The 25559-nt window shown below is 46.4% G+C and overlaps 8 protein-coding genes across 8 annotated transcripts; 3 read left to right on the top strand and 5 right to left on the bottom strand.

Annotated features, from left to right (window-relative positions):
- Window positions 1–1118: 1118 nt before the first annotated feature.
- Window positions 1119–2956, bottom strand: F5147DRAFT_811189 (uncharacterized protein; the record flags this gene model as incomplete). The annotated part of the gene is made up of 10 exons (XM_041443452.1): window positions 2572–2956; window positions 2439–2520; window positions 2358–2386; window positions 2147–2304; window positions 2017–2096; window positions 1917–1969; window positions 1819–1859; window positions 1656–1769; window positions 1366–1596; window positions 1119–1287 (listed from the first exon to the last, which is right to left on the bottom strand). Coding segments are annotated over exons 1-10 (966 nt in total), but the record flags the coding sequence as incomplete, so codon positions are not given.
- A 1221-nt stretch (window positions 2957–4177) lies between these two features.
- F5147DRAFT_670977 (uncharacterized protein) lies at window positions 4178–5313 on the bottom strand (the record flags this gene model as incomplete). The annotated part of the gene is made up of 7 exons (XM_041435562.1): window positions 4178–4244; window positions 4296–4394; window positions 4442–4558; window positions 4609–4728; window positions 4776–5060; window positions 5112–5240; window positions 5291–5313. Coding segments are annotated over 7 exons (819 nt in total), but the record flags the coding sequence as incomplete, so codon positions are not given.
- A 1435-nt stretch (window positions 5314–6748) lies between these two features.
- Window positions 6749–8538, bottom strand: F5147DRAFT_567534 (uncharacterized protein; the record flags this gene model as incomplete). The annotated part of the gene is made up of 10 exons (XM_041430864.1): window positions 6749–7058; window positions 7107–7324; window positions 7391–7646; window positions 7700–7813; window positions 7862–7902; window positions 7962–8014; window positions 8067–8146; window positions 8196–8341; window positions 8400–8428; window positions 8478–8538. The coding sequence occupies 10 exons, from the start codon at window positions 8536–8538 to the stop codon at window positions 6749–6751; spliced, it is 1308 nt and encodes a 435-aa protein (XP_041297957.1).
- A 351-nt stretch (window positions 8539–8889) lies between these two features.
- On the bottom strand, window positions 8890–10967 carry F5147DRAFT_604461 (S-adenosyl-L-methionine dependent methyltransferase). Its single transcript, XM_041432302.1, has 11 exons — window positions 10814–10967; window positions 10705–10764; window positions 10576–10651; window positions 10514–10524; window positions 10386–10460; window positions 10261–10334; window positions 9984–10204; window positions 9832–9932; window positions 9708–9777; window positions 9567–9656; window positions 8890–9509 (listed from the first exon to the last, which is right to left on the bottom strand). The coding sequence occupies exons 1-11, from the start codon at window positions 10888–10890 to the stop codon at window positions 9054–9056; spliced, it is 1311 nt and encodes a 436-aa protein (XP_041297956.1). The 5' UTR covers window positions 10891–10967; the 3' UTR covers window positions 8890–9053.
- A 5184-nt stretch (window positions 10968–16151) lies between these two features.
- F5147DRAFT_670955 (uncharacterized protein) lies at window positions 16152–18460 on the top strand. The gene is given in 6 exon segments (XM_041435561.1): window positions 16152–16298; window positions 16366–16998; window positions 17050–17059; window positions 17113–17741; window positions 17796–18332; window positions 18345–18460. The coding sequence occupies 5 exon segments, from the start codon at window positions 16231–16233 to the stop codon at window positions 18211–18213; spliced, it is 1758 nt and encodes a 585-aa protein (XP_041297955.1). The 5' UTR covers window positions 16152–16230; the 3' UTR covers window positions 18214–18332; window positions 18345–18460.
- An 823-nt stretch (window positions 18461–19283) lies between these two features.
- On the top strand, window positions 19284–20740 carry F5147DRAFT_757866 (uncharacterized protein). Its single transcript, XM_041440387.1, has 5 exons — window positions 19284–19383; window positions 19414–19686; window positions 20022–20072; window positions 20103–20156; window positions 20229–20740. The coding sequence occupies exons 1-5, from the start codon at window positions 19291–19293 to the stop codon at window positions 20289–20291; spliced, it is 534 nt and encodes a 177-aa protein (XP_041297954.1). The 5' UTR covers window positions 19284–19290; the 3' UTR covers window positions 20292–20740.
- Window positions 20741–21364: 624 nt separating this feature from the next.
- Window positions 21365–22497, bottom strand: F5147DRAFT_670946 (phospholipid methyltransferase-domain-containing protein). Its single transcript, XM_041435560.1, has 5 exons — window positions 22281–22497; window positions 22119–22224; window positions 21809–22066; window positions 21685–21759; window positions 21365–21632 (listed from the first exon to the last, which is right to left on the bottom strand). Exons 1-5 carry the CDS (start codon window positions 22384–22386, stop codon window positions 21578–21580), a joined length of 600 nt encoding a protein of 199 aa, XP_041297953.1. The 5' UTR covers window positions 22387–22497; the 3' UTR covers window positions 21365–21577.
- Window positions 22498–22796: 299 nt separating this feature from the next.
- F5147DRAFT_768445 (cytochrome P450) lies at window positions 22797–25019 on the top strand (the record flags this gene model as incomplete). Its single annotated transcript, XM_041440977.1, has 14 exons — window positions 22797–22980; window positions 23041–23170; window positions 23223–23414; window positions 23481–23626; window positions 23679–23791; window positions 23846–23951; window positions 24011–24024; window positions 24082–24271; window positions 24324–24380; window positions 24434–24458; window positions 24508–24631; window positions 24701–24719; window positions 24753–24885; window positions 24935–25019. 14 exons carry the CDS (start codon window positions 22797–22799, stop codon window positions 25017–25019), a joined length of 1518 nt encoding a protein of 505 aa, XP_041297952.1.
- Between the last annotated feature and the right edge of the window lie 540 nt (window positions 25020–25559).

Below are 25559 nucleotides of genomic sequence, written 5' to 3'. Positions count from 1 at the left end.
GAAGACTTACATTTTTCTCTCAACATAATAAGGATGGTATCGATGAAATCGGAATGTCGAGAAATAATGAGAGATGCATCATCTTTAGTTCGATCGCATATGAGGGGGCATGTTCGAAACGATTCAGATGAATAATGCAACTAACCAAAGTGTTGGGCAAGGTATGACAGCGTCCTCATCGCGATTAGTTTGTTCTCGCCGGTGTTCCGACAGAGGTCGACGATTCGACCAACCATATCCTCTTTAAGGAGCTTCTCTCTTAGTGTTTTGATCTCGCAAAGAGCCGGAAGAGCCGCACAGGCTCTGCCTTGGTATTCCGTGTCTTGGAGCATGGCAGGAACGTCAAGACTGTCTAGTGTTTTTTCCGTGTCTTCGTCCGCGTTCTCGACTGTGCATTTCTGAGAGTTCGTCGAGGCAGCAATGTAAAAGCGAGACATACTGAGTGCGCAGTACGCGACGAATGCGCTGAGGCACACTTTACGAGCATTAATGCGTTCTTTACGAGCATTGATGCGTTCTTTACGAGCATTGATGCGTTCTTCTTTGGCTGCGTCAGTATCTATGTTTTTCGGGTCCGACATGGGAGATGTCTCCTCCTTCTCGTCTGGTGCGTATTTAACATCCGCAATAGTTTTGCCATGAATGCCAAGCAAGGCTTCTAGCGTCTCGAGTGCATTCACCTTCCGCGCCGCTTCAACTCCGAGTTCTGCAATCCATAAGATCAGGTCAGTATGTCAAAATTGTCTGAGATCTCACCAAATGAACACATGAAGGCCAAGCGATCAACATAATTCAGGGTGTGTTTCCTGTGAATTGTACCAATGAAAGCTTCAGCAGTCGAGCGCTTGAAAGGAACTTCCCAAGCATGGCCTAATTGTTCCTGGTCATAGGCAAAGTGAAAGTGAATCGCTTCAGGCCATTGCATGAAACTTTTCCAGAAAACTGCTTTTGGTTGGTAGTTGGAACGAAATAGAACCGACGCATGGAGCTTTTGACCAGGAAAGATGACACGGCCTCTTCCAAGATGTGGTAAAAATGTACTGAACATCGAAGTCAGATAAAGTAACATTTCCATTCAGTGTGGCATACTGGTTGTTGTCGCCGTGGCGACGATGCATGATCGGCAAAACCTCAAGGAGCCACCATGCGACATTCAAAGAGCTTTTGATATTGTGTCCACGCCAGTCTTCGTATGCGAAGTCTATATTGGAATTGTTTAGCAGGAGTCCGGCCGCGAGAACTTCTTCACACATCCATAGTAGAGGCATGTCTTGCAAGGTAAGGTGACTAACTGCCTTTCCCCTCCGTGCGCCTCCGCTGGAACAAGTTATTAAAAGATTCCATCCTAGTGCAAGGGGTACATACATATCCGAATGATTACCAGCAAACCAAACCTCCTTAACATGTTCGTGCGAGGGAGGTAGCCCTGGTTTTGATTTGGATCGTTCGCCCATGCCACCGCAGACATACTCAGGTAGGAATTTTACCCTGAGCTCATCTAGGGCCAGTGCCTGGCGGAAGTAGCGAATGTGATCGCATGTATTGGCAGACGGCAAATTCCTTAAGCTATTAATACCAATAGACGACACGGTGTCCCTGGATGGTCCGTCAGAAATGCTGGTATGGCTACATTCGGGGACGACTCGAATATTCACCATACGCCGACGAAATATACCGACGCGCTCGTCGAGAAGGTCCGTTTAAAATCCTTTGCAAGACTAATATCCTTGAGTTTCCCACTCTTAATGGCAGAGTAATACTTGAAGGCGCTGCGAAAATCAGCCGGTCAGTTCAAGAATAGTCATCTATAGTACACACTAGGGAATTTGGTCTTTGTTGCCGGGAATGATGAGCCCCACCTATCGGAGGAAAGAAAAATGAACAAGAATACAACTCGTGAATCGATCGATAAATACTTCGTGGATCATTCCCGCCAAAGCACGAACTTGGTATGCACCTCTTGAAAATCCTGGCCTCGCTTTGTAGCAAAACAAATGAGGCTACCAGGGGACTTACCAAACAGAAAGATCTTGTCACCATCACGGTACCTGTCTGCGAGCCATCTATAAGCGTTCATAATCGATCGGCTGACATTACTTCACTACCGTCACTATGAATCATAGAAGGTCAAACACACAGTACTCACTGGGCAATGGCTTGGTCCAAGATATTCGTGGCCCGTTCCACCAATCGCGCGTGCGCGAGGCCTCCAGGTCTTCCATATGTTCCCACGCCTGTAAGGTAGCACACTAACTGTTTATCATTCTTGACGATATTACTACACAGTCGGATGATATTGGTGTTCTGAGCACAGATATAGTCGCATCGCATCACCGTGAGAGGTAGGTGCAACATACTTTAGTACCAAACTTGTTGGATGTCCCGTCTGCAGACCTCAATAATTCAAATTATCTGAGACTGCAAGTTAAAACACGAACCGATGCATACAACCAGATTCCTGCCCATGTCGGGGCCGGTGTGACATCTACAGCTCGGGGGACATGGACACGATTGCTGTGCCTTGAATTTAAACTCAGCAACGCAGCAGCTTTGGAGTCATTAACGCTCAACTGATGACATCGTGGGTGGGATTGGTTTGGATTCCGAGGAGGTTGGTCAGTGACTGGAGTATGCAAGATGTTGGATAGGATTCCTTGCAACAGCGAGGTTTTATATTGTGCCGACCAAAGTATGCCCGTGGACAAGGTGTGCATGTGCCGCGTGCGGCAATACTCTGCACAGTACAGGAGGATACCGCACCTCTGAAACATGTAGCCTACTGAATAAGAGGGACATGCTATTGATGAATATTAATGATAGGGCGCCATTTCAATTTCGCATGAATTCGAAGTGTCGCAAATTTCATGATCTGTTTGACAGTTAGAGCGCTAAAGAAGCGGCAGAGCATTGAAGACAGGTGTCCTCATGCACATGTTCCATCTCCAAGAGACGCATGCGAGTAACGTGTGATCGCAAAGTTGAATGGTATCGGAATCATCCTAACATCACTGAGCCAGTCATTCGAAAAGACAAGAAATAACCCTAAGCGGAGCCTGCTGAATTTGCATCACTTCGAGAAATCAGTATGCGAGGTCAAACATGAAGACAGTGGCACTCATCAAGTACATTTCACCAATATGCCATGTGTCAAACGAGCGGGAGCCTGCCGCATAGGGTACTTTGCGCGCTAACAAGTGGGACCCTTTTGTTTGTTGAGCTCCACAAAGAAGTCCAGTTTATCGATATGAAAGTAGCTGGCCGTCGGCTGCTGGTTTCAACTAGATCCGACTTGTTCCGTCACAGTTTGCTGAAGCGGACTTTGACAGCACGTGGCTTGGCCTGCCATGCTCGGAGCGGCAGGCTCAAACCTTCTGCTTTTGCCTTATTCTTCTTTTCGTGACCCTAAGCTACTTGGTAATTTGATGGGCTTTGAGCGCCTAGATTCTTGCACGCATCCGCATGCAATGAAGACAAGTCCAGCTGGGAAGCAGTGGCCATGGGTAGAGAGCATCTGAAAATCCTTCTGCGCCGCCCTCTCAAATTTACTCATGCAGGAAGTTTGCTGTTGCAAACTCTCGGGTTTCTAGCCCATCTGGGCAGGGAATCTGACAAGGGAAGGGAACTATTTGATCACCCGCCCTGACTCTGTGGATTAGGCTGCCTTTACCTTATTATTTCTCCCATTGCTCTTGCCTGCACTGCTCATGCAGATGCTTTCAAGCTACTGCCTCTTCCTCACCTCGAAGCGTCGCTCTATGGCTCCTACAATTTGGGATTCAAGGTTCACTTCGCTGGGTCGCTCTCACTCCTACTGCAACGGAATTGCAGCTCACCTCAGCTCTCTCACAGGTTACGACAACTATCAGGCTTCCACCCAAAAACAATACTCGCTTTATTAAAGCAAACACTTCTTTTATCCCCACTATATCATCTATTAAGACCGTTGCATGACAGCAAACACTTCATGGGCCTACCACCAGGATCCATCCAGGGATTGCAATTGCATTTCAGACTTGACTGTCAACTATAGTTCATCCCATGCTGTTCGGAATAATTCGGTACAAAATGTAACCTAATAGTAGAAGAGCGTTGTTGCTACAGCCTAGTAATGACATCGTCATTCGCGATCGTCGAGATTTTGGTTACCTGCTCTTCGACCGCATCGTCACACATATACTTGTTCTATCATGTGTCAAATACCCTGATGATCGTTGTGATGGCCTGGGATGCAATGGTATACTGATCTAAAACCAAGTTTCAGCACGTCGAGAAAAAGATGTTAAAGAACAACCGACCACGTTCGTGAGGGTGGTGCTGCGGATCTAAGTAGTACAGGGGATCCCTCTTCAGGTGTTGGTACTCATCCATCTCCCGAACTTTCCGGCGTATCTCTCCTGAAAGTGTTGTTAGCATTATATCTCAGAATCAGGAAAGCGTTTACCATAAGACGATAAAGATTCCAATGCGGCAGTCATGCGGAGAACCTCGCCAGGATAATGACTACTGAGCATTTCAACCAGTATCTTGTCATCCTTTGTGATTTCATGACGCAACGATTCTGACATTTTCATGAGCGTGTTGCGCAAAGGGTTGTCTTGGAACTCTCACCGTCAGGCGCAATCTTTCTTAAAACATCATTGAGAGCATCGATGTCCACATCCGTGGCTTTAAGGCACCACAAAAGAGGTCCTATGATTTCGGCGCCAACCATCGCCTGGCGTGCGTCCTCTGTATCTTAATTAATGTGCGTTCTCGACAGCAACACGCAAACCAACCGTAATCAGCAATAATGCGCAGGTAATTGATAGCGCTATTCTGAACAGAGTCGAGCGGATATGTTTCGATCATCTTGCGCAAAATCCCAATGACGTTTCTCGGGTATTTAGGGCTATCGGAATCATCCATTGCGTTTTTGACTTGTCTGCGGAATGTCTTCTCCAGGACGTACTTTGCCGCTTTCTTGAGTCGCTGATGGGGCGCATCCTTGCAGCCGAAATTCCAAGAACCGTTATCGAAAGACGGTGGATTCTTTGGGTCTAACATCATGGATCGCAGGTCATCTGCACAACTCGTAAGAACCCCATAGACCGCAGGAATCCAGATTGCCAAACCATTTTTGAATATGTCCGCAAGGATATCTATGCCTTTCCGGTGAATTGTTCCGTCAAATATGCGTTCATCGATCATCTGCAGCAAACGCAGGTCCACTTTAGTGTTCAGTATCCGTTCTTTGGCGTCGTCTGAACGTAGCCCAGTCAATTTTGTTGGAAAAATGTCTCGGGGCACTCACCGTATTTCACGAGAGTTAAAAGCGCATCCGCAGCAAACAACGCGTGGTCTGATTTAGCCAAATTATCGACCATGCTGTCCAGGCCTCCTTCAGCAATGATTCGTTCGCGGAGTTTAGCTAAGAGAAATATCAGTTTTCCTGGAACAAATATTTTATAGACCGTACGGTATCCTGATAGCTCCTTGAGCTCCTCAGTCGCCTCCTTGCTCTTTTCAACTGCGTCATCTCTCGAAAACGCAACTAGTTTTCTAATGTGCGGACCCTGTGCGAGCTTGTCGCGTATGTCGTCTGAGTAACATGGTAAGCAAGGTCTTTTTAAGCAGTTTCAGATACGAACCAAATTCAGCGAGCACTATCAAGCCGCGTGGTCCGCCGCTCAAACCTTGCTTATCGAACTCAAACAGGTCAATCAATGTGACGAGGATATCGCGGCGTATAGCCTCCGCACGGAGTTCTATTTTCGGAAGAACATCAGCATTGATCGTAGGAATGGGAAGGCTGTGTACCTGGAATATAGCGGCAAAACTCGCATAATGCAGCGATCGCAGCCGGAGTGACAAAGAAATCACGACGCTGTATCAAGGTCTTAAGTCGTTTTACAAGCTCTCCGCCTTCGATATCCTTTGCGATGTTTCCTGAACACGAAATATCTGAACATACTGATTTCCGTGGATCTATGTCGTGACTGACCTTTCCCGGCCACAACTGCCAAAATCTTTAACGCAGCAACGACAACGATCGGGCCTGATATACAAATGTGGAAGAGAAGCAAATTGAGAGGTGAAGACTTACATTTCTCTTTCAACATGACAAAGATTTCACTGATGAAATCGGATTGTTTAGAAAGAATGCGAGATGCATCATCTTTAGTTCGATCGTATATGAGGGGGCATGTTCGAAATGATTCAGATGAATAATGCAACTCACCAAAGCGTTGGGCAAGGTATGACAGCGTCTTCATCGCGATTAGTTTGTTTTCGCCGGTGTTCCGACACAGGTCGACGATTCGACCAACCATATCCTCTTTAAGGAGCTTCTCTCTTAGTGTTTTGATCTTGCAAAGAGCCGGAAGAGCCGCACATGCTCTGCCTTGGTATTCTGTGTCTTGGAGCATGGCAGGAACGTCAAGACTGTCTAGTATTTTTTCCGTGTCTGCGTCCGCGTCCTGGACTGTGCATTTCTGAGAGTTCGTCGAGGCAGCAATGTAAAAGCAAGACATACTGAGTGCGCAGTACGCGACGACTGCACTGAGGCACACTTTACGAGCAATGCGTTCTTCTTTGGCCGCGTCAGTATCTGTGTTCTTCAGGTCCGATATGGGAGATGCCTCCCCCTTCTCGTCTGGTGCGTATTTAACATTTGCGATGGTTTTGCCATGAATGCCAAGCAAGGCTTCTAGCGTCTCTAGTGCATTCACCTTCCGCACCGCTTCAACTCCGAGTTCTGCAATCCATAAGATCAGGTTAGTATGTCAAAATGGTCTGGGATCTCACCAAATGAACACATGAAGGCCAAGCGATCAACATAATCCAGGGTGTGTTTCTTGTGAATTGTACCAACGAGATCTTCAGCAGTCGAGCGATTGAAAGGAACTTCCCAGGCATCACCCAACTGTTCCTGGTCATAGGCAACATGAAAGTGAATCGCTTCAGGCCATTGCTGGAGATTTCTCCAGAAACTCGCTTTCGACCGGTAGTGAGCGCGAAACAGAACCGACGCATGGACCTTTTGGCCAGGTAAGATGGTGCGACCTTTTCCAACATGCGGTCTACAAGTGTTCAATATCTGAGTCAAACGGAACAACATTGCCACTTACACCACTGTATGCTGGTTAGAATTGTTGTAGCAAAGATGTCTGACAGGCAATAGCTCGAGCAGCCACCACCGAAGTGTTAACGAGTCGTTAATCTTGGGTTCCTTCAAATCTTCAAATCTGAAAGCTATCTTGGGTGGATTGAGCAGAAGCCCCGCATCGAAAGCTTCTTCTCGCATCCATAGTAAAGGCATATCTTGGAAATTGAGTGCTTTGCCCGTCTTCTCCCTGTTTCCACCACCGCTGGAACAAGTTGTCAAATGATGGCCTTCCCGTGCAGGGGATACATACATATCCGAATGACTACCAGCAAACCAAACCTCCTTGACATTATCTTCCTTGACATCCTTGACAGCATTGTTTGGAGGTTGCGCCAATTGGGATTCGGCTCGATTGCTCGTGCCACCATAGACATACTCAGGTAGGAATTTCACCCTGCGCTCATCAAGCGCAAGTCCCTGACGGAAACAGCAAATGTGATCGCATGTATCGGTGGATGGTAAAATCTTCTCCTTCCTGATACCAACAGACGATACGGTGTCCCTATACAGCGTATTAATCATGCTGGTGTACTCGCACTCAGGAATAACGCTCACCATACGCCGATGAAATGTATTACCACGCGTCTGGAGAACGTCGACCTGAATCCTGCCGCAAGTAACTTATCCTTCTGCCTTCCACTGTTGATGGCGGAGTAGAGCTCGTAGGCACTGCTGGCGTCAGAAAGCCAGTCAGGAACGATCATCGGATATACTCACTAGGGGATCTGTTCTATGTTGCCGGGTAGTATGAGTCCTATCTATCAAAAGAGTATTAAACAAGAAAGATCATAGATCATAAATCGACGTTGATGGATACCTCGTGGATCATTCCTGCCAATACACGAACTTGGTAGGCACCTCTCGAAAATCCTGGCCTTGCATTTTAGTGTAGTTGACTATATGCAATGTCCAAGGAACTTACCAAACAGGAAGATCTTGTCACCAGGACGGTACGTGTCTGAGAGCCATCTGTAGGCTCCCATAATAGTTCGACTGATATTACTTTACTGACGTTACCCCGAACCATGAAAAGTCCAATAATGATGCTTACAACGCAAAGGCCAGATCAAAGACACTCTCGATCTGCTTCATCCAGTGTGTGTGTCCCTTAGCATACGTTCCTACACCACTGTTGTAGTACGTTAACTGCTTGCTATCCTTGACCATCTCGCTATACAGTTCGACGATATTGGTGTTCTGAGTATAAATTTTGATTGTCAAGAAAATCAGAAGGCATGAGCGTCAGACGACCTACTTTATCACCATACTTGTTTGATGTCCCGTCTGAAGAGATGAATAATCGTCATCGGGAGCTGTAAGCTAAAACGCCCACCGATACAAATGACCAGATTTCTCCCTGATGCCTGGTCCCCGGAACACTTACACGATATCATAATCCGAAATTGTCAGCGACTACCCAATTTGGAGCCGTAATAGTAGGATATGCCACAATGGTGGCTTGAGTGCGCGAGATGTTGGATGAATTCCCTTGCATCAACAACGTTTTATATTGTGCTGGACAGGGCCTGGCACGAAGGTTTGGTCATACGATGACCTGTGCATGCGGCGCACGTGGAAACACTACACCCGGCCTCCTAGAGAAGCGCCACACTAGATCCATGGAAACTGCAGTACGATTAAGTGCAATACTTCGTTATTTTGCACACCACGTTGCAAACCTTATAGCTCAAGCAGCTGATACACGGCAAGGATCAGTAATATCCTTGGCGTCGGGTACGACGTTGGGCGTCTTGTTCAATTTGTATGAACACAGAATGTAGGGGCTCAATCGGGAAGTGATGAACAGAGGATGGAACATGAGGCTGCATTGTGGCGACGCCAAAACTCTGGGATGGAGATAAAGTCGTCGAATGAAAAATCACAGGTTACGTACACGGCTTATTTTAAATCATATTACATCCCCAAACTCTTGTAGGGTAGAAGTGACTTTGCGGCTCACATGACTTGTGAAGCTTTCAAATATCAACCGATCCTTGCCCTCAACCCAGATGAAGAAAAGATCGCATGCAATGTCACTTGAAGTATAAGATGATCGTTCGCGACATTCAACCGAACAACGCAGGACTGGCAAATCTTGATCCGCGCAGATTGTCCCTGAAAGTTTCCCCCTTCGTGCTGCGCGGGACCAGGTGTTACTTAGGGCATGCACCAGCATGGTTGAAGAATGATCATGAATCGCAGGCGTAGCCGAGGTTGTAACCGTTATGCCATTAATAAGTGCGAGAACATTTCGTAAAGCGCTTGCTAGAATGTCTGCAGATCGAGCGCCCGGAAAAGCGTGATGCAGCGTGTTGCGAGAAGGCATTATATTCTGCAAGGCTGGGTTGGAGACACGAGCAAAGGCCTGGACAGTGATGAAGTAAATAGCTTGCGTGGTGGTGAAGTTAACGAGAAGTCATACATCAGGAAGCCTGGCATCTTGAAATGACCAACCAATAGCCCAACGACGAGTTTGACCCTGAACAAACTCTGTTATAGCATAGTTGTCTACCTTACGTCACCAAATTAGATAGTAGACTGCAGACTTCCACGACGCACGCACGTTGTGTTCGCGAAAGAGGGATATAATATCAGGGATTGATGACATCTTCCCAAGCATAGAAGTGTACCATCTATGGGGACGCATCAGCACATCTGAAGTCGCACTGTCGATGCAATTAGGTCACCGGCACTTCGTCCTCAACTGTAGGCTTTCTAAAAAAATCCGAGCAACAAAATTTGTCTCTCCCCCTGGTGTTATCATCTCCACTTCTGCTCCGGAGCAAACCTGAGTCAATTGGTTAAATTATCTTACATGAGTGAACACTGTCTTTCTCACTGCATTTGGACCAAACTCCTTGAATTCGGCTGAGCGCGAAACGTCTTCGGCGCTGCTATAAAACGGTGGGTTACACATGGTGAAGTCAAAATCCATTAGACTTGTATGAAGGGGTTGAAGAATAGGCCCATCAGCCTGTACACGCTCGACAACAATGCGACTGTCCATAGAATTCTGAGAAACGTTTTGTTTGGCGAATTGGATGGACCGTTCGTCGATATCTGAATCATATGTTCCCGTCACATTTCGAAAGTATATGTACCGTTATGACACTTACCGGTAGCTACGAAGTTCCAAATATGTTCAATACCACAAGCCAACAACGGGTAGATTGCTGAAGCACCAGTGCCACTGAGTGATGTTTGCTCCACGTGCATTCAGACCAGTGCTAATGTGACGCACATGTCAAGTCCTCTGATGGCAGCGGAACCGCAAGTGAATTTCACTATATCTTGTAGCCAAAGAACATAATTTAATCTGTGGAGCAGATTTCAGCCTTCCTGCATTGATCTTCTAAAATGTGAAAGCACCTGTTCGGCACCTAATGTGCATCTGGTGTGAGATAATATAAGTGCGCAGCAAAAAGCCTTACCGGAGGGCAAAGTCTATCGTCCGGTAGGGTTAATGAAAGACCATAGTCAAGATGAAGGAGTGCTTCTGTTAAACGCCTGCCCTCATTAGCGTACCGCAACAAACGGAGCTTAGACTTATCATTGCTCACTTTTGTGCAGGAAGGTTTTTGAAATTTATCGTGCTTGATCCTGTATGGTTGATGAAGACACTGGATAATTTCAGTATTTCTCCGAGGCTTTCGTCCGATGAACGCGTACTGTGGTCTGAGAGGAGGGTAGCGCCTTGCAAGGTCAGCAAAATCAGGAGGTTTATTATACGGATTGCGAGGATGCATGTAATGTGATTCCCAAGAACTTGAACAACTCAAGAGTAAGAGGGACCGATCACTGGTCGTTGAGTGACACAGTGACTTTAGTCCGAGTCTCCGAGCATCACCAAAATTCCCCAAGTCTGAAATTACCTTATGCGGACACTTTCCCGCGCCACAATCTTTTACGGACTGATGACGCGATGACGATTGATGGCAGGTTCAACAACACTCCCTCACACATACCTCAACACTCTCCTAAACGCGTAAGGCTGCCATCAGTCTGACGTGCCGCTGGTAAGTTCAGATTTCCCCTGATATGTTATTACCGTATCAATTGACCAATGTGTCACACGACAAAATCATTACATTGTTGTCGATCGTGTTTTCGTCAATGCACACAGTGTTACATTTACGCGTCGTTCGGTGTCACACAGCTTACTCTGCAGCTGGGCTCTGCTTCTCGCGCAACATTCTGTAAATATCACGAAGTCTTGTGTTCAAGTTTTACTACTGACACCAAAAGTTAGAATGTTTTGGGAATTCCAGGCAACTCCATTTCCCTCCTTTCTTCTTACCACCATCTTCCCAACAACTTTTCTCGCCGCCGCTGCCTTCCTCCACTGATTCCACGAGTCTGAGTGTTTCGTGGATTCAGGTAGTATAAAAGGTATTTTTCAACGCATATACTCATGTTTACTAAGTAGATGAGTCTATGGGCCCTTTTGCAACAGTCGAAGGTACATCCCCTCTAGCGACATCGCCGACGGTTCAATGTATTAGTTGTCCCTATTGCTTGCCTGCTCTCACCTGCCTCGTTGCCTCACGGTCGTCTGCTCTCGCTTGCCTGCTCTTGCCTGCCTCATTGCCTCGCGGTGTGGTCTCGCTTGCCAGCCTCGTTGCTGCGTTGTATTTGCTGCCGTCGTGTTGATCCTGTCGTGTTTCGCATTGTTATCATGTTTTCTGGTCGCATATCACATTTTCTGATCGTGAGTCGAGGGATTTGTATCATTAGGTTATAGCACAATTGACAGGAATACAACCGATTTTGTTTTACACACGCAACTGAGAGAAATGTGGCTACAACATTCGACAAGATTACAACGGATGTGCAATATTATATTAGTCTCCACAGCGAGTCTCCTATTGTGAAATATGTTGCTCCCAAATTCATCATATTTCGCGCGATTGCAACCGTTTTCAAAGGCCATGTTCAGTTTTTCCTGCAGGGTTGACTTGTGTCACTGGGCAGTGCGAGAGTAATGCGATGATCATGTGTGTTATTGATACGTGAACCAAACATCACGTCAATAACACCAAATATTGATAACATTATCTCGTCGGCGGTCGTGTCTTAACCCTTAGCCCTACCACCACCATGTTGGCCTGTCGCACTCAAACTCGTCTGATCCCCTATTATGATTATTTCTCGTCGTATGGGACTTCACTTGGAAAGTGTGAGCACACTACATATATACATCATCGGAGTCATCACTAGTGCCCTTGAAAGTCAGAACATGGAACTTTGGAGGGGTAAGCCATCACATAACGAAGTTGGAAGAGCGAAATCAAGTAGTCTAAGCATCCACAATCGTGAGTTCTCAGATTACATGCCAAAATATAGTGCATATATTGACTTTATTTGATCTCGCAGTCTTTTGAGAAGATCTTGTCACTCGAAGTGCTAGACAACCCAAACCCTCCCAAGTGAATTCTCCCTTGGCAGGTAATCTAACGAACTATCTGATGCAGAACTCTGTGCAGCTCACGGTACCTGAAAAGGGAGCCAACGAACTTCCGAACATGGGTGTTGACCATCCTAGACTAGCACAATCTAGGTGTGTCTAAGTTTTTGTTTATCCATGTACGTACATTGCTGACAAGCATCTTTGCTCATTTCTGTGTGCTTGTGCATGCCTATGCCTATCTCAACATGTCTGTGTCTGATGTCTTGCACAATAGGTACAATTTTTCACATTTATAACTATAGCTGATCATTTGTGTAGGAACTTACAACGCACAATACCGGGTATCATTTACACACCAACCCAGCCGCACATGGTGGCCGCCTCTGCTGGTCTTACATCATGTCATGTGCATAATTGTTCTTGTGGTTAGCGCTGGAAGGCTGAGTGCGTGTCTTCAGATCCCATTGCCAAGCGGTCTTATCATCAGATCCGCTGACCATTCACTGGCTGTCAGGAAAGTAGGATATGGATCGAATCAACTCTCCATGACCCTTCAAAGTCGTTACCGGTTTCAGAATCGATTTCGTGGCAGCTGCCTTCGTCAATGTGGAAGCCATGGCTGCATCTCCACGAGCGGTAGTCAAGTACAGGAAAGGTAGTCGTTGGGTGCATTCAAATTTCGAAGGTGAGGTCTCCTGGTGTCAGTGTAATTTATGAGTCATGACTGACGTGAGCAGTGATTTGAAGATGGGCCCTCTGGTAAAGCCAAACATCAGTTCATTTGCGCTGGAAGTCCAGATGAGATTTTCGTGTTACTGAGAGGTTAGCGAAACTGGAAATATCCAGTCCTGGCATCGATAACAGCAACTGGCGCCCTGGAGGTTGTCATTGGTGATGCATAGACTATGAGAGCGTGTTCGAGTCATAACTCTGCAACCCATGCGGATAGCAAGCCTGATTCAGAAGGGGTAGATGCAGGTGCTGGTGTACGGTTCGTCTCATTGTCGACACTGCTTTTTCTCACTCAGGATGTGTCTTTCTCGTCTGTCTGTCTCTCTCATTTGCAACATTCAAGCCGCTGTCCACTCGTCGCATGTTTCGCTCTTGTCGTCGTCCCACTTCTCATTCGCAGTTCGCATTCAAGCTGCTGTCTAATCATCCTCTTGTTGTGGTTGTCATACCGAGTCTCCTTCAGAAGCTTTGGCGCGTGTCTGCTCTTAGAGAAGCTTTGGTGCATGTTCCACTCTTAGATGTACTTTTACTTTCTGCTCATACCATGTAATGCAATACCAAAATGAAATGGTCTTATCAGAATTCATCACCAAATCAGAACGTATAAGTAGTATTGGCATATCAATGCTTCTAAGCTCAAAATCTGCGCTAAGGTACGAGTTACTTACCCAACCTCCGCCGTCTTATCTTCAATTGAGTTTCTCAACCAGATCTTATAAGTTGTTTCCCCAGCCTTCCGCACACTGATACATCTGGTGTACCTTTTGCGACCTTGTGCATCCTGGTCAGTCATTATCAGCCCTTATCCGAGTTGGGGAATTTCGGTGATGAGTCTGGCCAAATTACTAGCGGCTTACTAAGCGAGTCCAGAGTCCGACCTCTGGAGTCACATCCTCATACCACCGTGAAACGCCTGGTATCGTACGACCATGTAACAATGACCCCACCAAGTCTCCCACTGGAAGCACAGTTCAATTAGACCACAAGTGACACACCCGTTGACGCATCAATTACTCTTATCCGGTGGTCCTCCCAAGATAAAATAAAACTACTTATGTTCGCTGAACATTTCCATGTTCTCGTGCATACTGGTTTAAATTCGTGATTTTTGACTTTTCTGGGCCTGCTGTCGCGTCCTCACTCGCTCAAATTACAGAGAGAATCAAATAACCCCTCAGCGAATCCTCCAGTACCTTTATTCACGATTGTTTTCTTTTTCTTCCACCTCACTTCTAATACACATGCACTGTATTGGGTCTTCTGGACATAGACTTGGAAGATCATCCATTCTGTCACGAACGAGTGTCGCTAGTTGATTGAAGTATAGCCGATATTTAATGGCGAGACGATAAAGACTCTTAGGAATGTATGGAACACTTTTTCCTCATCCAAAATTAGCCGCTCATAAAATTAAGATTTCCTCCCGAGGCGTGAGCTATAACTGTGAGCCAGTTCATGCGGCTTCGCGCATAAAGCCGTCGTGTTTTTCAAGAACCCTCTGATTGCTGAGCTCAATTCTATGTCTGCCAAAAGAGTCTTATCTGACATTTACTTGTCCGTAGTTTGGGTGCCTAGTACTTCGGCAACCTTGACGGTGTCCATTGAATGTCTTCCACATAACTCCGGGAAGGAAGTTTTACATGAGGTCTTCGGGTTCAGAGTTATTTGCGTCTTGTGTTTGGACCATGATATCCTGATCGATGCCGATTCCCGAGGACAAGTATGAGCGCTTGAGCAACGAGCAAGAGATCGCTACTATTTGCGAGGAAATGCATCACAAGAACTACGATGCTACTTCTATCTGTAAAGCGGCCTCCAAGTGATGAATATGAAACAAAGAACAAGAGTTCTACCACGCATAAGATCTGATTTCTTCGCCCATTCTAGATGCATAAATATATCTGATATCTCAGGCACGTTTACCAAATTCGATATCTTTTGGGTGCTTATACTTAGCGGCATCTGATTGGAAACGATGTTCACACCTACGAGCTGCGTGTTGTCGGACTGCTTTTCCTACGATACTCGTGGTCAAATTCAGAACATCCATTGAATTCAACAAACGGCAAGATCGGGCGTGAGTCACTAGTGCTGGGGTAGAATTATTTACGGGCAATTATGCTGATTATGCCCGCAGAAGTGGCGATTCTTGTCACTTCTGCCACTTGGCAAAATCTCAAAGCGCTACAAGGCTATGTGCATGACAATGTATGGTATAGGAAACACCATTAGAAGAGACGTCCGCATCCCACTGCCTGTCGTCATGTGAGCTGTGATCGATTGATTAACTATCATGATCTCGTCAACAGGTGGAAGACCTCGGTCAAGATTGGGGTGCGAGTGGTGGTGCCCACTAATGGTGTGCATGACGTCAACGAATTGGCTTTCCATTAGCTACGGCCTTGTGATGATTATAGTACAGACTGTACAACTGGTTTTTTTCTACTCTACTCTACAAGTCAGTTGCTCGAGTGAGTCGATCGAGAAAGGTTACATTATTCACTGCAATCCCCTGTAGCTTGACATTCTACCGGATTCATGCCCGCAGAATTCTGCCATAGCACCGCTTTGATAGAACCGGCTGGCGGGCTTCTGCCCCACGGAGAATTATGTTTAGAACTGCTGTACCTGGCCAAGTTTAAAAAATACTAAATTAGGCAACGGGGGACCGTACGACTGGTTCAAGCCGACAACAACAGCACTGGAAATTCTGCCAAGCAGCTGAAATGGTGATTGTACCACGGTCGATCTTGGTCCCACCACTAAGCTGGCAAGACCTGCACCGTAAGTCATACGTATTGCATCCACATGGTAGCAGATCACACGAGCTCCGAACCTTTTCCGACCATGTTCATGAATATTTATACCGGAAAAACCAAACAATGTTATCCCATACTTATTACTCATCCCACCCTTACTACTCGGGTGCGCGACCGCACTGGCAAGAATGCCACGTCTGACTTTCGCAGTGCTCAGTGGCATACAGCTTCTCGCTCGTGTATCAGCTCAAACATGGTGAGTATTGTTCGTTTGGATATCCCGACGCAACTTGTCTGACCAACATTTTTGACCCCTTCCGAAGGTGTAATAAGCACTACATGGCCAATCAGTCTGTTGTCCCACCAGGAGGCGAATTCACTATCCCAGCTGTGTCAGACGTCCCACTTCTTGCCTTCCGGTGTGCGGCTGCTGTAAAACCTTACTTGGAAGAGGATATAGGCACACCTGCAGGCGTCCTCATTGATTCACCCGTGGTGTACTCAGAGATAGTCGGGGCACAACCAATCGGCCTCCCCGCAGGGCCTCTTTCCAGTGCAGGACAATTGGACGTCACTGTGAGCCTGAATGGAAAGACTCTCGTCAATGCGCTTGTCCCACTCAATGCTTCTGCATATGAGCTACCATTTAGCCTTGATGGGATCACTCCTCAGATGACCCCGTACAACCTTTCTTGTGGAGCCACATACCTGGCAAGCAACTCAACAAGTTCATCGTCACTTCAGACCTACAACGCTTCGGCAGCTCTTTCTGTGCTCCCTAATCCGACCAACAGCTCTGTGACTAAGATGGATTTAAGGACTGGAGCACTTCTGGTAAAGCCAGCAACTGGGCTAGGTGGAGAGTACGAGCCAATCTTTCCGGTTGGCTTCTATACGACCTTTGATGGATACCTCTCAACAAATATTTCGGTGGTTGATACGCTGAAAGAACAAGGGTAGGCCTCTTCCTGTGTTATTGTCTGTACAAATCTGATACTCGCCTTCAGGTTCAACATTGTACGTTTTCCTAATTTTTGCATAGAGGAGCCGAGTGCTTACTACCAGCGCAGATTCATATTGTCCCCACATTCGACAATATGACCGCCTTTGAAATGGTTCTCGATCGTATGCAAGAAGTCGGCATGTATCTCATGTATGATATGCGATTCACCTACATGAACAACACCTCCGTGATGGAACAGGTGAATTCTATCAAGTATCGTCCCAACCTCCTACTATGGTACACCGGTGATGAACCAGACGGAACCTCAGACCCACTGAACGCCACGAGTATTGCATACGACCTCATCTACAGCCTGGATGGTTATCATCCTGTCAGTCTTGTGCTGAATTGCCAGGACTACGAATGGGCCTCGTACACTGCAGGCACAGATATCGTCATGCAAGACGTGTACATGATCGGGAACAATGTCACCTGGTCCAATGAGTGGAACACGACTTGCACACCCGACTATGGTGACTGCGGTTGCGACAATTGCTTCAGCATTCCTGCCGGAAATAGCGCTGCTGTTTCACCCAACTCTACCTATTATGAAAGCGTCGTTCCCGCAAACAGCGGTATCGGTTCGTACTTTGATATCAGCGACCGGGTTGCCAGCTTCCAAAATCGACTGGAGGTGATGGGATGGGAACGTACCAAAGCGGTATGGACTGTTCCTCAAGCTTTTGGCACTGCACAGTCAGTAGCCTTTGTCACTTTCTTGTATCTGCTGTTGTTGACTGCGCTCGTCAGATATTGGACGCGGACTCCTACAGGCGAAGAATGGGTTGTCCAGAGCATCATGGGCATTAATCAAGGTGCTCTGGGTGTTGTCCCCTGGGTAGATCCGAACCCCGAATACATCAAAGTGGCGGCGTCCGCGTTCGCGCTGAGCTTACCGAAGTTCACATCATATATCTTCAACGCTACCTCGCCTCGGAGCAACTATTTAGTCGGGGGCGTTGACATTGCTACTTGGGCGGCAGGACTTGGGACGCTCGTCCTTGCTACCAATACTGACTATGTCACCTCGAATGTGACCTGGGCAGACATCGGACTCTTTGGCGCTGGTGTTGAGGTTGTGTACACGAGCGGAAGTGTCAACACAACGGGTGACAGTTTCACGCTTGGTAGCGTGGCCTCTGCGGCCTTTGTGGTCAGTTCAACATAATCCCTGATGCAGAATGCGGACAACAATAGATGGACATTTCATACTTAGTCTAGCTTGATGATTGAAAATACCATGGACGATGACATCGCCGCCAAAAAAAAATGAAACATATGAAAGTGGCATTTTGTTAAATTATAACATTGCAAACTATATCTATAGCTCCATTACATGTGTATAACGTGTAACACCTTCAAACGCCAAGTCTGCCTTCGTTTTATACGAGGATTGATCTTGGGATATTTGGTACCTGAATATATCGGTATTCCGCAAGCTCGTATGCGGATGCGTGCTGAACGAATTCGAGACAGTCTCCAATGCCGCTCCAAAGTAACCCATGTCTGAAAAGTAAGATGCAGTCAGCAAGGGTTTGAAAGAAAAGCCACGAGCAGAGAGGTCAGATTTTCATATCTCGACATGAATGTTAAGACAGGGATAACTGAAAGATAAAAAATCTCATCGTAGAAAAATAGCACCGCTGGGTGCTAATGAAACATCGGGCTGAATCGAAGTACTTACATTCGATTGGGCAAGTGCGTGCGATGGATTGATGGCCGGCATTTGACAAGCTAGTATAGGGCTAGGACGACAGAAAAAAAAGGAAGCTCCATGAAATCGTCTCTATAAGTCGGTTTGAGCAGCGGAACATTTGGGTATGCACTTCAAAAGCGACAAGATCGCAGAATAATGAAAGCTGCAGAAGAAGAGAATGTGGGGGCATTTCTGAGACGTGGTTGAGACGAAGCCTAACCTAAAAATTCTTGTCTTTTGAAGTGACCTTGTGCAAACAAGTGACAAACACTTGTGGGAACGTCATTCCCAACCCCTTAAGCTTGTTATCAACATCAGATTTCTCGCTTTATATACTTCTGAATTCTCTTGTTAACGTTGATCATAATATTAAAGCGAACGCAGAACTCGTTGGAGGCAAAAGTAGGAGGACTATCACTCTCAGCTATCTAGATGTTAACTTCTAGCACCGGCCCAGCAGTGATCCTGACGCAACCTTCGATGCGGTGGTTAGGTGCCGCCTTAATAATGGCAAGCTTCTCATGGATGGCGGACAGTTTGTCTTGCCCAATGCCCATGCAGAGGATTGAATCACTTTTGTCGTTCCGCTGTGCTCCCGCCTTCCGCATATACCTCGAGGAGGATGCGAAGAGTGCAACATTTGTTGTTGACGCACCAATTGTTTACGATTAGATCGCCGGTGTTGAGCGTATCTCACTTCCTTCCAGCTCCACAAGTCTCTGTATCACCGTTAGCGTGGGCTCTGTCCACATCACAGCAAACGTCCATCTGAATGCCACTGGCGTTCAAATTGCTGTAGATATTAGTAATCTTGAGGCTCAGAAGACTGCATCCAGTACCCCTTCATCTTCAAAGTCTAAGCCTGCAGCTTGGCACCAACGCGACGATGCAGCTAAGTATTATATCACTAGTCTGAGGTTTCGACGTTTCAACCTCGAGGTATTGGTATTTTCACTACAACATCCTCAAGCGGACATAGACAGCAGTACTTGAACTGGAGAGGCGCCTGATATCTGACATTTAATGTGAATAGCTTTGGACTAGCTTGTTTACATAAATTTGTATCTTACATTACTGCATGCGCCCACAACCTCGAATTCCATGAAGTCGAGTATCAGGTGCCCTGTTCCAACTCGGAGCCTTGATCGGTTCGAAAATGAGGTAACATTCAAGTCCAAACATCCATAGCACCAACCCCCCCGTACACCATCACTTAGTATACAAAACAAATGATTATAAAACTACTGCTTATAACATAACATATTGATATCGTAACATAGTTCAAAGACAAAGAATCTTCGAAGTTTGCATTGCCTGCAATTTACTGGCCAGTGAGTCTCATGCCCATTGCAATATGGAAGGCATCACCAACGACTACAAACGTGAATGAGCAAGCACACCACAACATCAATCGTGTGCGTGGATACCAATACGATGTCCGTGCCGCATCTAGCATTGACTTCTACATTATACATGGGATTTAACAGAGTCGCGATAACAAATCAACACATCTATACTGGGCGAAGCGCACTCATGAGTCGACAAAGTAGGCACAAACTGAACATTTTTAACAGTATATACTGACATGAATGCATATGCGTTGACGCCAGGTGCCGGTATCGTTGACTATCGTATCTTGAGACATCCGACATTGAGAAAAGAACCTGGAAGTCAGACATGAGCTTGTATTAGCATGTACAGCAATCTAAGCAGGGTATTGGGGCATTCTTGAGTAGTGGAATAGATGGACCAATGTACGCGACTTACCAATTTGCATAACTCGTCTATTTTTTCTTGGCGGAGAGCAAGAATCGAATGCGAGGATATACCAATTTGCGTAACTCGTCCTTTTTTTCTTGACGGAGAGAACAAGGATTAAGTGCAAGAATATAATAATTTGCGTACCTCGTCAATTTTTTCTTGGTGGAGAGAACGAGGATTGAGTGCAGGGACGACATAGACGATGAGGCAAATGGGAGGGATGACGCACGCAGGGGCTCACAGGCAAGGAGTATATAAACACGGTATTTTTAATAAAGGAGTACAAAGGAAATGGCGTAGACAGACCGGTTCCGAATGTTGCCGGGGTCTCTCGGTGGTATTCTGCTGGTAACTGAGAGTCATTAAGCGAACAAGCCCCGAGTTGGAACAGGTAACACAACACCGATGAAGTCAAGTATCGTGCGACTTTGTCTGAATGAAGACAAAAACTCTGTGAGCAAAAGCAATATTAATCTGTATCGTCATTTGTAAACTTGCAACGGCACTATTGAAAACAATACAGGGCGTGTCATGTGGCTTGGCTATGCAAATTCGATGATGCTCTGGAACTTCTGGCGGTCTTGATCTGTCCAGCGTAGCGCAAGATGAACCAGAGTATACTTCTTCAACCCGTCCCCTGCTCAGCGGCTAAAGAAATGACAGATGGATTATATGTTTGAAGAGATAATTATTGGGTGAGAACTTTCAGGTCCGAAGCATGTACTTGGACCTGGGTGATCCGTAGATTCTCAAAACTAAGAGTAAGACACATCCAGCGAGGTTTTGGGAATCATACTCGAAAGCTAAGTAGGTGGACTCGCCGCACGATTTGTCATTCGAAAGATGAGAGATGTGACATGATGTCAATTTATTCATACCAGTATCACGGTGAAATCATGCAGCGGCACAACGAATGATAAACTTTGACGCCAACTTGTATGACGTTAACATTCAAACAATTATCAACGCTATGTACAAGCACAATTTTAGCTTGGCCAGATGGAGCAAGTTACCATAGTATATTGGTGACCAAGTAAATGATAATGTGTGTCCGTATGTCATTCAGGTGTCGTGATCATAATGCCTTCTTCGTAGAGGCTCGTTTGGAGTAGATCATGTCAGTGAATGGTCTAACATTGTCCTTCAGAAACGCTGACACAATTGGCGAAGCAATGAACTTACCCTTCAAATCGTAGTGCAATCAGGTAAACGATATACACGTACAAACTCACGAGGAGTCCGGCTGGCCGCTCGTACCTGTGCACAACAGATTTAGATCGTGCCAAAATGCAGGACAAAAAAATACCATAAGGCCGTCGCAATAAAGCACATCGTACTTCCAACATACATAGGATCCCTCAGAACATTGAACGGGAAACCCTGTACGCGATGATCCATCAGAATACCGAAGTAGTCCCCGAGGAAAGTTCCAGTTATTCCCAGGGCCCAAGTGGAAGTGACAACAAACAGCTGGCCGATGGCAAACAGAACGACCGGTATCAGAATGTCATATGGCGCAGAGAGCATAGGAACTCGAGGTTGGTCGCTCAAAGCACGCTGATATCTGCCGGATGTCAAGCAACGTCTACCAGAGATATCGTGTACCTTGAACATACAAATGATCACGAAGCATCCCAAATGAAAATATCATGATGGCTAAGAAGTAACATCCATAGCGAGCATTACCACCAAATATGCGAGTAATCGTCTTGTTTCTGTACTCTGCAACATATAAACACGTGTTAATACGAGTTGGGTACGATTATCAATTCCTTCACCATTCCGGGCCACGATGTTCCAAGCTGTTGGGTTAAACGCGATGGCAAGAAGCGAAACATGCAGAGACATCGCAGATGCATTTACAATGGTAGAAAAAACGTCCATCTTGTTGCAGTTGAAGCTGAGAGAAGGTGAAAATACTCCATTCAACTCTTAACTTCTACGCGAACTTCTCACGGTACCTGTCACCGCGGACTTGAAAAGCTTCACTTGACTTTGAAAGGCGCCTGGCAGCGCTAACATGTACAAGAACTATTCATAATGAGACGAAGTCATTTCCACTTGGTGTAGGCTAGTTGGTGATGCGATAGTCTTCGGCATCGAGTTCGTAGATTGTCTTGGTGGCTGAACGTTGTTGAATGTTGTACTTTGTTTTGTCTCAAATTGCCTGACTAAGCTTCTATAATCCACTCTGCGCCTCTTGATATTAATAGTACTTGCCAGCTGTCGATATGATCTTTAAGGCGAACTAACTCACAGCATATGTGGCTTGCTCTCGACTATAATCCCTTCCCATGCTCTTCACTCTAGGGATATCGTGTATTATTGCCCTGCTTGTCGCTTTGCGTCTGACTCGCAAACGTGTTTATCCTTTACCTCTGCTACCTGGTCCTCGTCCCTTACCATTTTTGGGTAACGCGCTGCAATTGAATACTAAACGTCCTTGGCTCACATATACTGCATGGGGAAAGACATATGGTTGGTAGCAGACCAGGCTCTTTGCTAACCTCCTGGATTTAACTTCATGCCTGATCGTAGGAAAAATTATTTACTCCCGGATACTTGGGATCGACATGATCATCATAAACTCCGAAACAATCGCGCATGAGTTGCTGGAAAAGCGTTCTGCGAATTACTCTACCCGTCCCGTCGTTCGCACCAACGAATTGTATGTATCGCCTGTTTTCATTCAATTTATTCTTCATCCACTGACGATGCAGAGCTGGACTGGCTTTCAATTCTGTGATGCTTCCGTATGGGGAGACTTTACGACAACATCGCAAGATATACCATCAAGTCCTTAGGGCAGAGGTCTCGGTCTCGTACCACGAGATATACTCTCGCCATGCAAATGGACTGGTCATCGATCTCTTAGATGTCACTAGTGACTCACTGCAGCAACACACTGAAGCGTTCGTACCTAATCCAGTGATGTCGTTGTGACGTACGGTCCAGTTGACGATTAATCCTTGTGACAGATACTCGGGATCCCTAATTATGGCCGTGACATACGGACATCTCGCTAATGAAAGTTTGTTTCTTTCCCGCGCGCACGAAATCGTCGATATCGGAAAACAGGCTGTCTCTCCCGAGAAGGCTGCCATGTTCACAGCCTTTCCTTTCCGTGAGTGCCTCTGTCGACGACATCATCTTGAACACTCAGCATGAGGTTGCAGTTGAAAAGTTGCCGTTTTGGTGCTTTGGTGGATCATTTTCCCTGATGGGACGTTGTAGAGAATTATGTGAACAACTTTTGAACGAGCCCTTTAACGAAGTGAAGGCACAGATAGTACGTTCGCACGGACTTGTGGATGGAAATTCCGCCTGATCAGTTTGCGTGAAGGCAGATGGTACTGCTTCACGCTCATCAGTTGCTGACTTTCTCAGTCAAGCTCACGACAACACTGACGAAGACATGATGAAGTCTGTTGCGTTGACGGGATACTTAGGTATGAATTTGTTTTTATCAGGACAGAGTTCATCTATTGACGGGAACGCGGCATCTTAGCTGGCATGGAAACCGTGAGTCGCTACCTGAGCACTTAAAGCAGTTCTGATTCTTACTTTGATGTCCCGCAGACTGCATCCATATTGCAGACATTCCTGTTGGCTATGATACTCTATCCTGACGTCCAAGCTCGTGCTCGTGCAGAAATTGACCAGGCTGTGAGGCATGACAGCATGCCGTGCCTTGATGACAGGGCGTCACTGCCCTACATTGATGCCATTCTCCACGAGGTCATGAGATGGTATCCTCCCGCCCCCCTAGGTTAGTCGGTGGTAATATAGGTTTGTGTTTGCATGGCTGACCCTTTGCACAGGAATCGCGCATGCGACATCAAATGATGATGTTTACGACGGGCACTTTATACCCAAAGGTTTGAAGTCGTACGAGTCAAGGTTGCCGTCGACTCACCTGCAGTTCGGCCAGGTGCGATAGTAATGGTTAATCAGTGGTATGTCGGGCCTGAGTGCATGTATTGGTTTAAACTGAGCATTGCTCAGGGCACTGTCTCGGGATGAAGACATATTTCCCGATGCATCGCGCTTCGATCCTAGCCGCCATCTGACCGTCGATGGGAAGCTGAAGAACCCTTTCGTCAACCACTTTTGCCTTTGGTCATGGCAGGTGAATATTCCAACCTTACCATCATTTTCAATGATCCACTGACCCTTGCAGGCGTATTTGTCCTGGTAGGCTGATTCGTGGCTGATTTGTCAGTGTCGAGGATGACAAATGCCTTTGGCAGGTCGTTGGTTTGCAGAGAACAGTCTGTGGAATGCATTTGCTACCATACTCGCCGTCTTGCGCATCGATCATGCCAAAGACTCAAACGGAGACAAGATCGAGGTGAAGCCGGAGTACACCGCCGGCTTGGGGATGTAAGTGATCTAGTATGCATTCAATAACCTGCAACTGACTCTGCCGAAGTCACCCTGAACTATTTCCCTGCTCGTTTGAAGTCGTGAACACAGCGAGAGAAGCACACATCCGAGCGATGATGAATTCGAAGTAGACTTGGTTTGTACTCGAGGTGGTCTACCATATTATATAGCGCGAAGTGTACGATGGCACGAGTTCACGGCCTCTGTTTTTTTCTGTCTCTGATGAACAAGAAAAATGCTTTTGAATTCATTGACTCTTCAAAAAATAGACGCATTTCCAAAATCTCGTGAACCGGCGCATCCAAGCTGCATACTATCAATCAGTTCACAAGCCCCTCCCGTTGGTCCACTTCTATCGGTGGATAGTAATCCATGCACTCGTACTACAGCATACATATATCGAGTCATTCAACGATGCAACTGTAGCGCAGTTCATTGAAGTTCGCTCTGGAGCATCGTAATCACCCAGACTGACAGGGCGGACCTCATGAGCCCGCATTCTGACGTTGAACCTTGGGGTTGAAGCTTAAAGGCATCCATTGACAGCCTAGGCACCCTCATGCTATGCTTACGGCAGAGGAATCGATCTCACAAGGTTGCGCATGAACAGAGCGATAAGACACACATTTGTCCAGGTGGTGATTACCTGAGATTCGACGCCATGGGTAAGT

The sequence above is a fragment of the Suillus discolor genome (assembly GCF_016758755.1).
Source record: "Suillus discolor strain FC423 chromosome Unknown F5147scaffold_5, whole genome shotgun sequence".
Taxonomy (NCBI): domain Eukaryota; kingdom Fungi; phylum Basidiomycota; class Agaricomycetes; order Boletales; family Suillaceae; genus Suillus; species Suillus discolor.
The sequence above is the reverse complement of the archived record's forward strand: the minus strand, read 5'-3'. Positions and strand labels throughout refer to the sequence as shown.

Bases quoted from the DNA above. Each gene is read 5' to 3' on its own strand.
- F5147DRAFT_604461 (XM_041432302.1), bottom strand. From the start codon at position 10,890: ATGCATCCTCGCAATCCGTATAATAAACCTCCTGATTTTGCTGACCTT. The intron at 10,205-10,260 runs GTAAGTGTCATA...CATATGATTCAG, and splicing joins TTGGAACTTCGTAGCTACCG to ATATCGACGAACGGTCCATC. The intron at 9,657-9,707 runs GTGCGTGCGTCG...TGGTGACGTAAG, and splicing joins CCCTCTTTCGCGAACACAAC to GTAGACAACTATGCTATAAC.
- F5147DRAFT_757866 (XM_041440387.1), top strand. From the start codon at position 19,291: ATGCCCATGCAGAGGATTGAATCACTTTTGTCGTTCCGCTGTGCTCCC. The intron at 19,687-20,021 runs GTATTTTCACTA...ATCGTAACATAG, and splicing joins GTTTCAACCTCGAGGTATTG to TTCAAAGACAAAGAATCTTC. The intron at 20,157-20,228 runs GTGCGTGGATAC...GGGATTTAACAG, and splicing joins CACACCACAACATCAATCGT to AGTCGCGATAACAAATCAAC.
- F5147DRAFT_670955 (XM_041435561.1), top strand. From the start codon at position 16,231: ATGCCACGTCTGACTTTCGCAGTGCTCAGTGGCATACAGCTTCTCGCT. The intron at 16,299-16,365 runs GTGAGTATTGTT...CCCCTTCCGAAG, and splicing joins CGTGTATCAGCTCAAACATG to GTGTAATAAGCACTACATGG. The intron at 17,742-17,795 runs GTCAGTAGCCTT...TGCGCTCGTCAG, and splicing joins CAAGCTTTTGGCACTGCACA to ATATTGGACGCGGACTCCTA.
- F5147DRAFT_670946 (XM_041435560.1), bottom strand. From the start codon at position 22,386: ATGGACGTTTTTTCTACCATTGTAAATGCATCTGCGATGTCTCTGCAT. The intron at 22,067-22,118 runs GTATGTTCAAGG...GACATCCGGCAG, and splicing joins GGGATGCTTCGTGATCATTT to ATATCAGCGTGCTTTGAGCG. The intron at 21,760-21,808 runs GTATTTTTTTGT...TGTTGTGCACAG, and splicing joins TTTATTGCGACGGCCTTATG to GTACGAGCGGCCAGCCGGAC.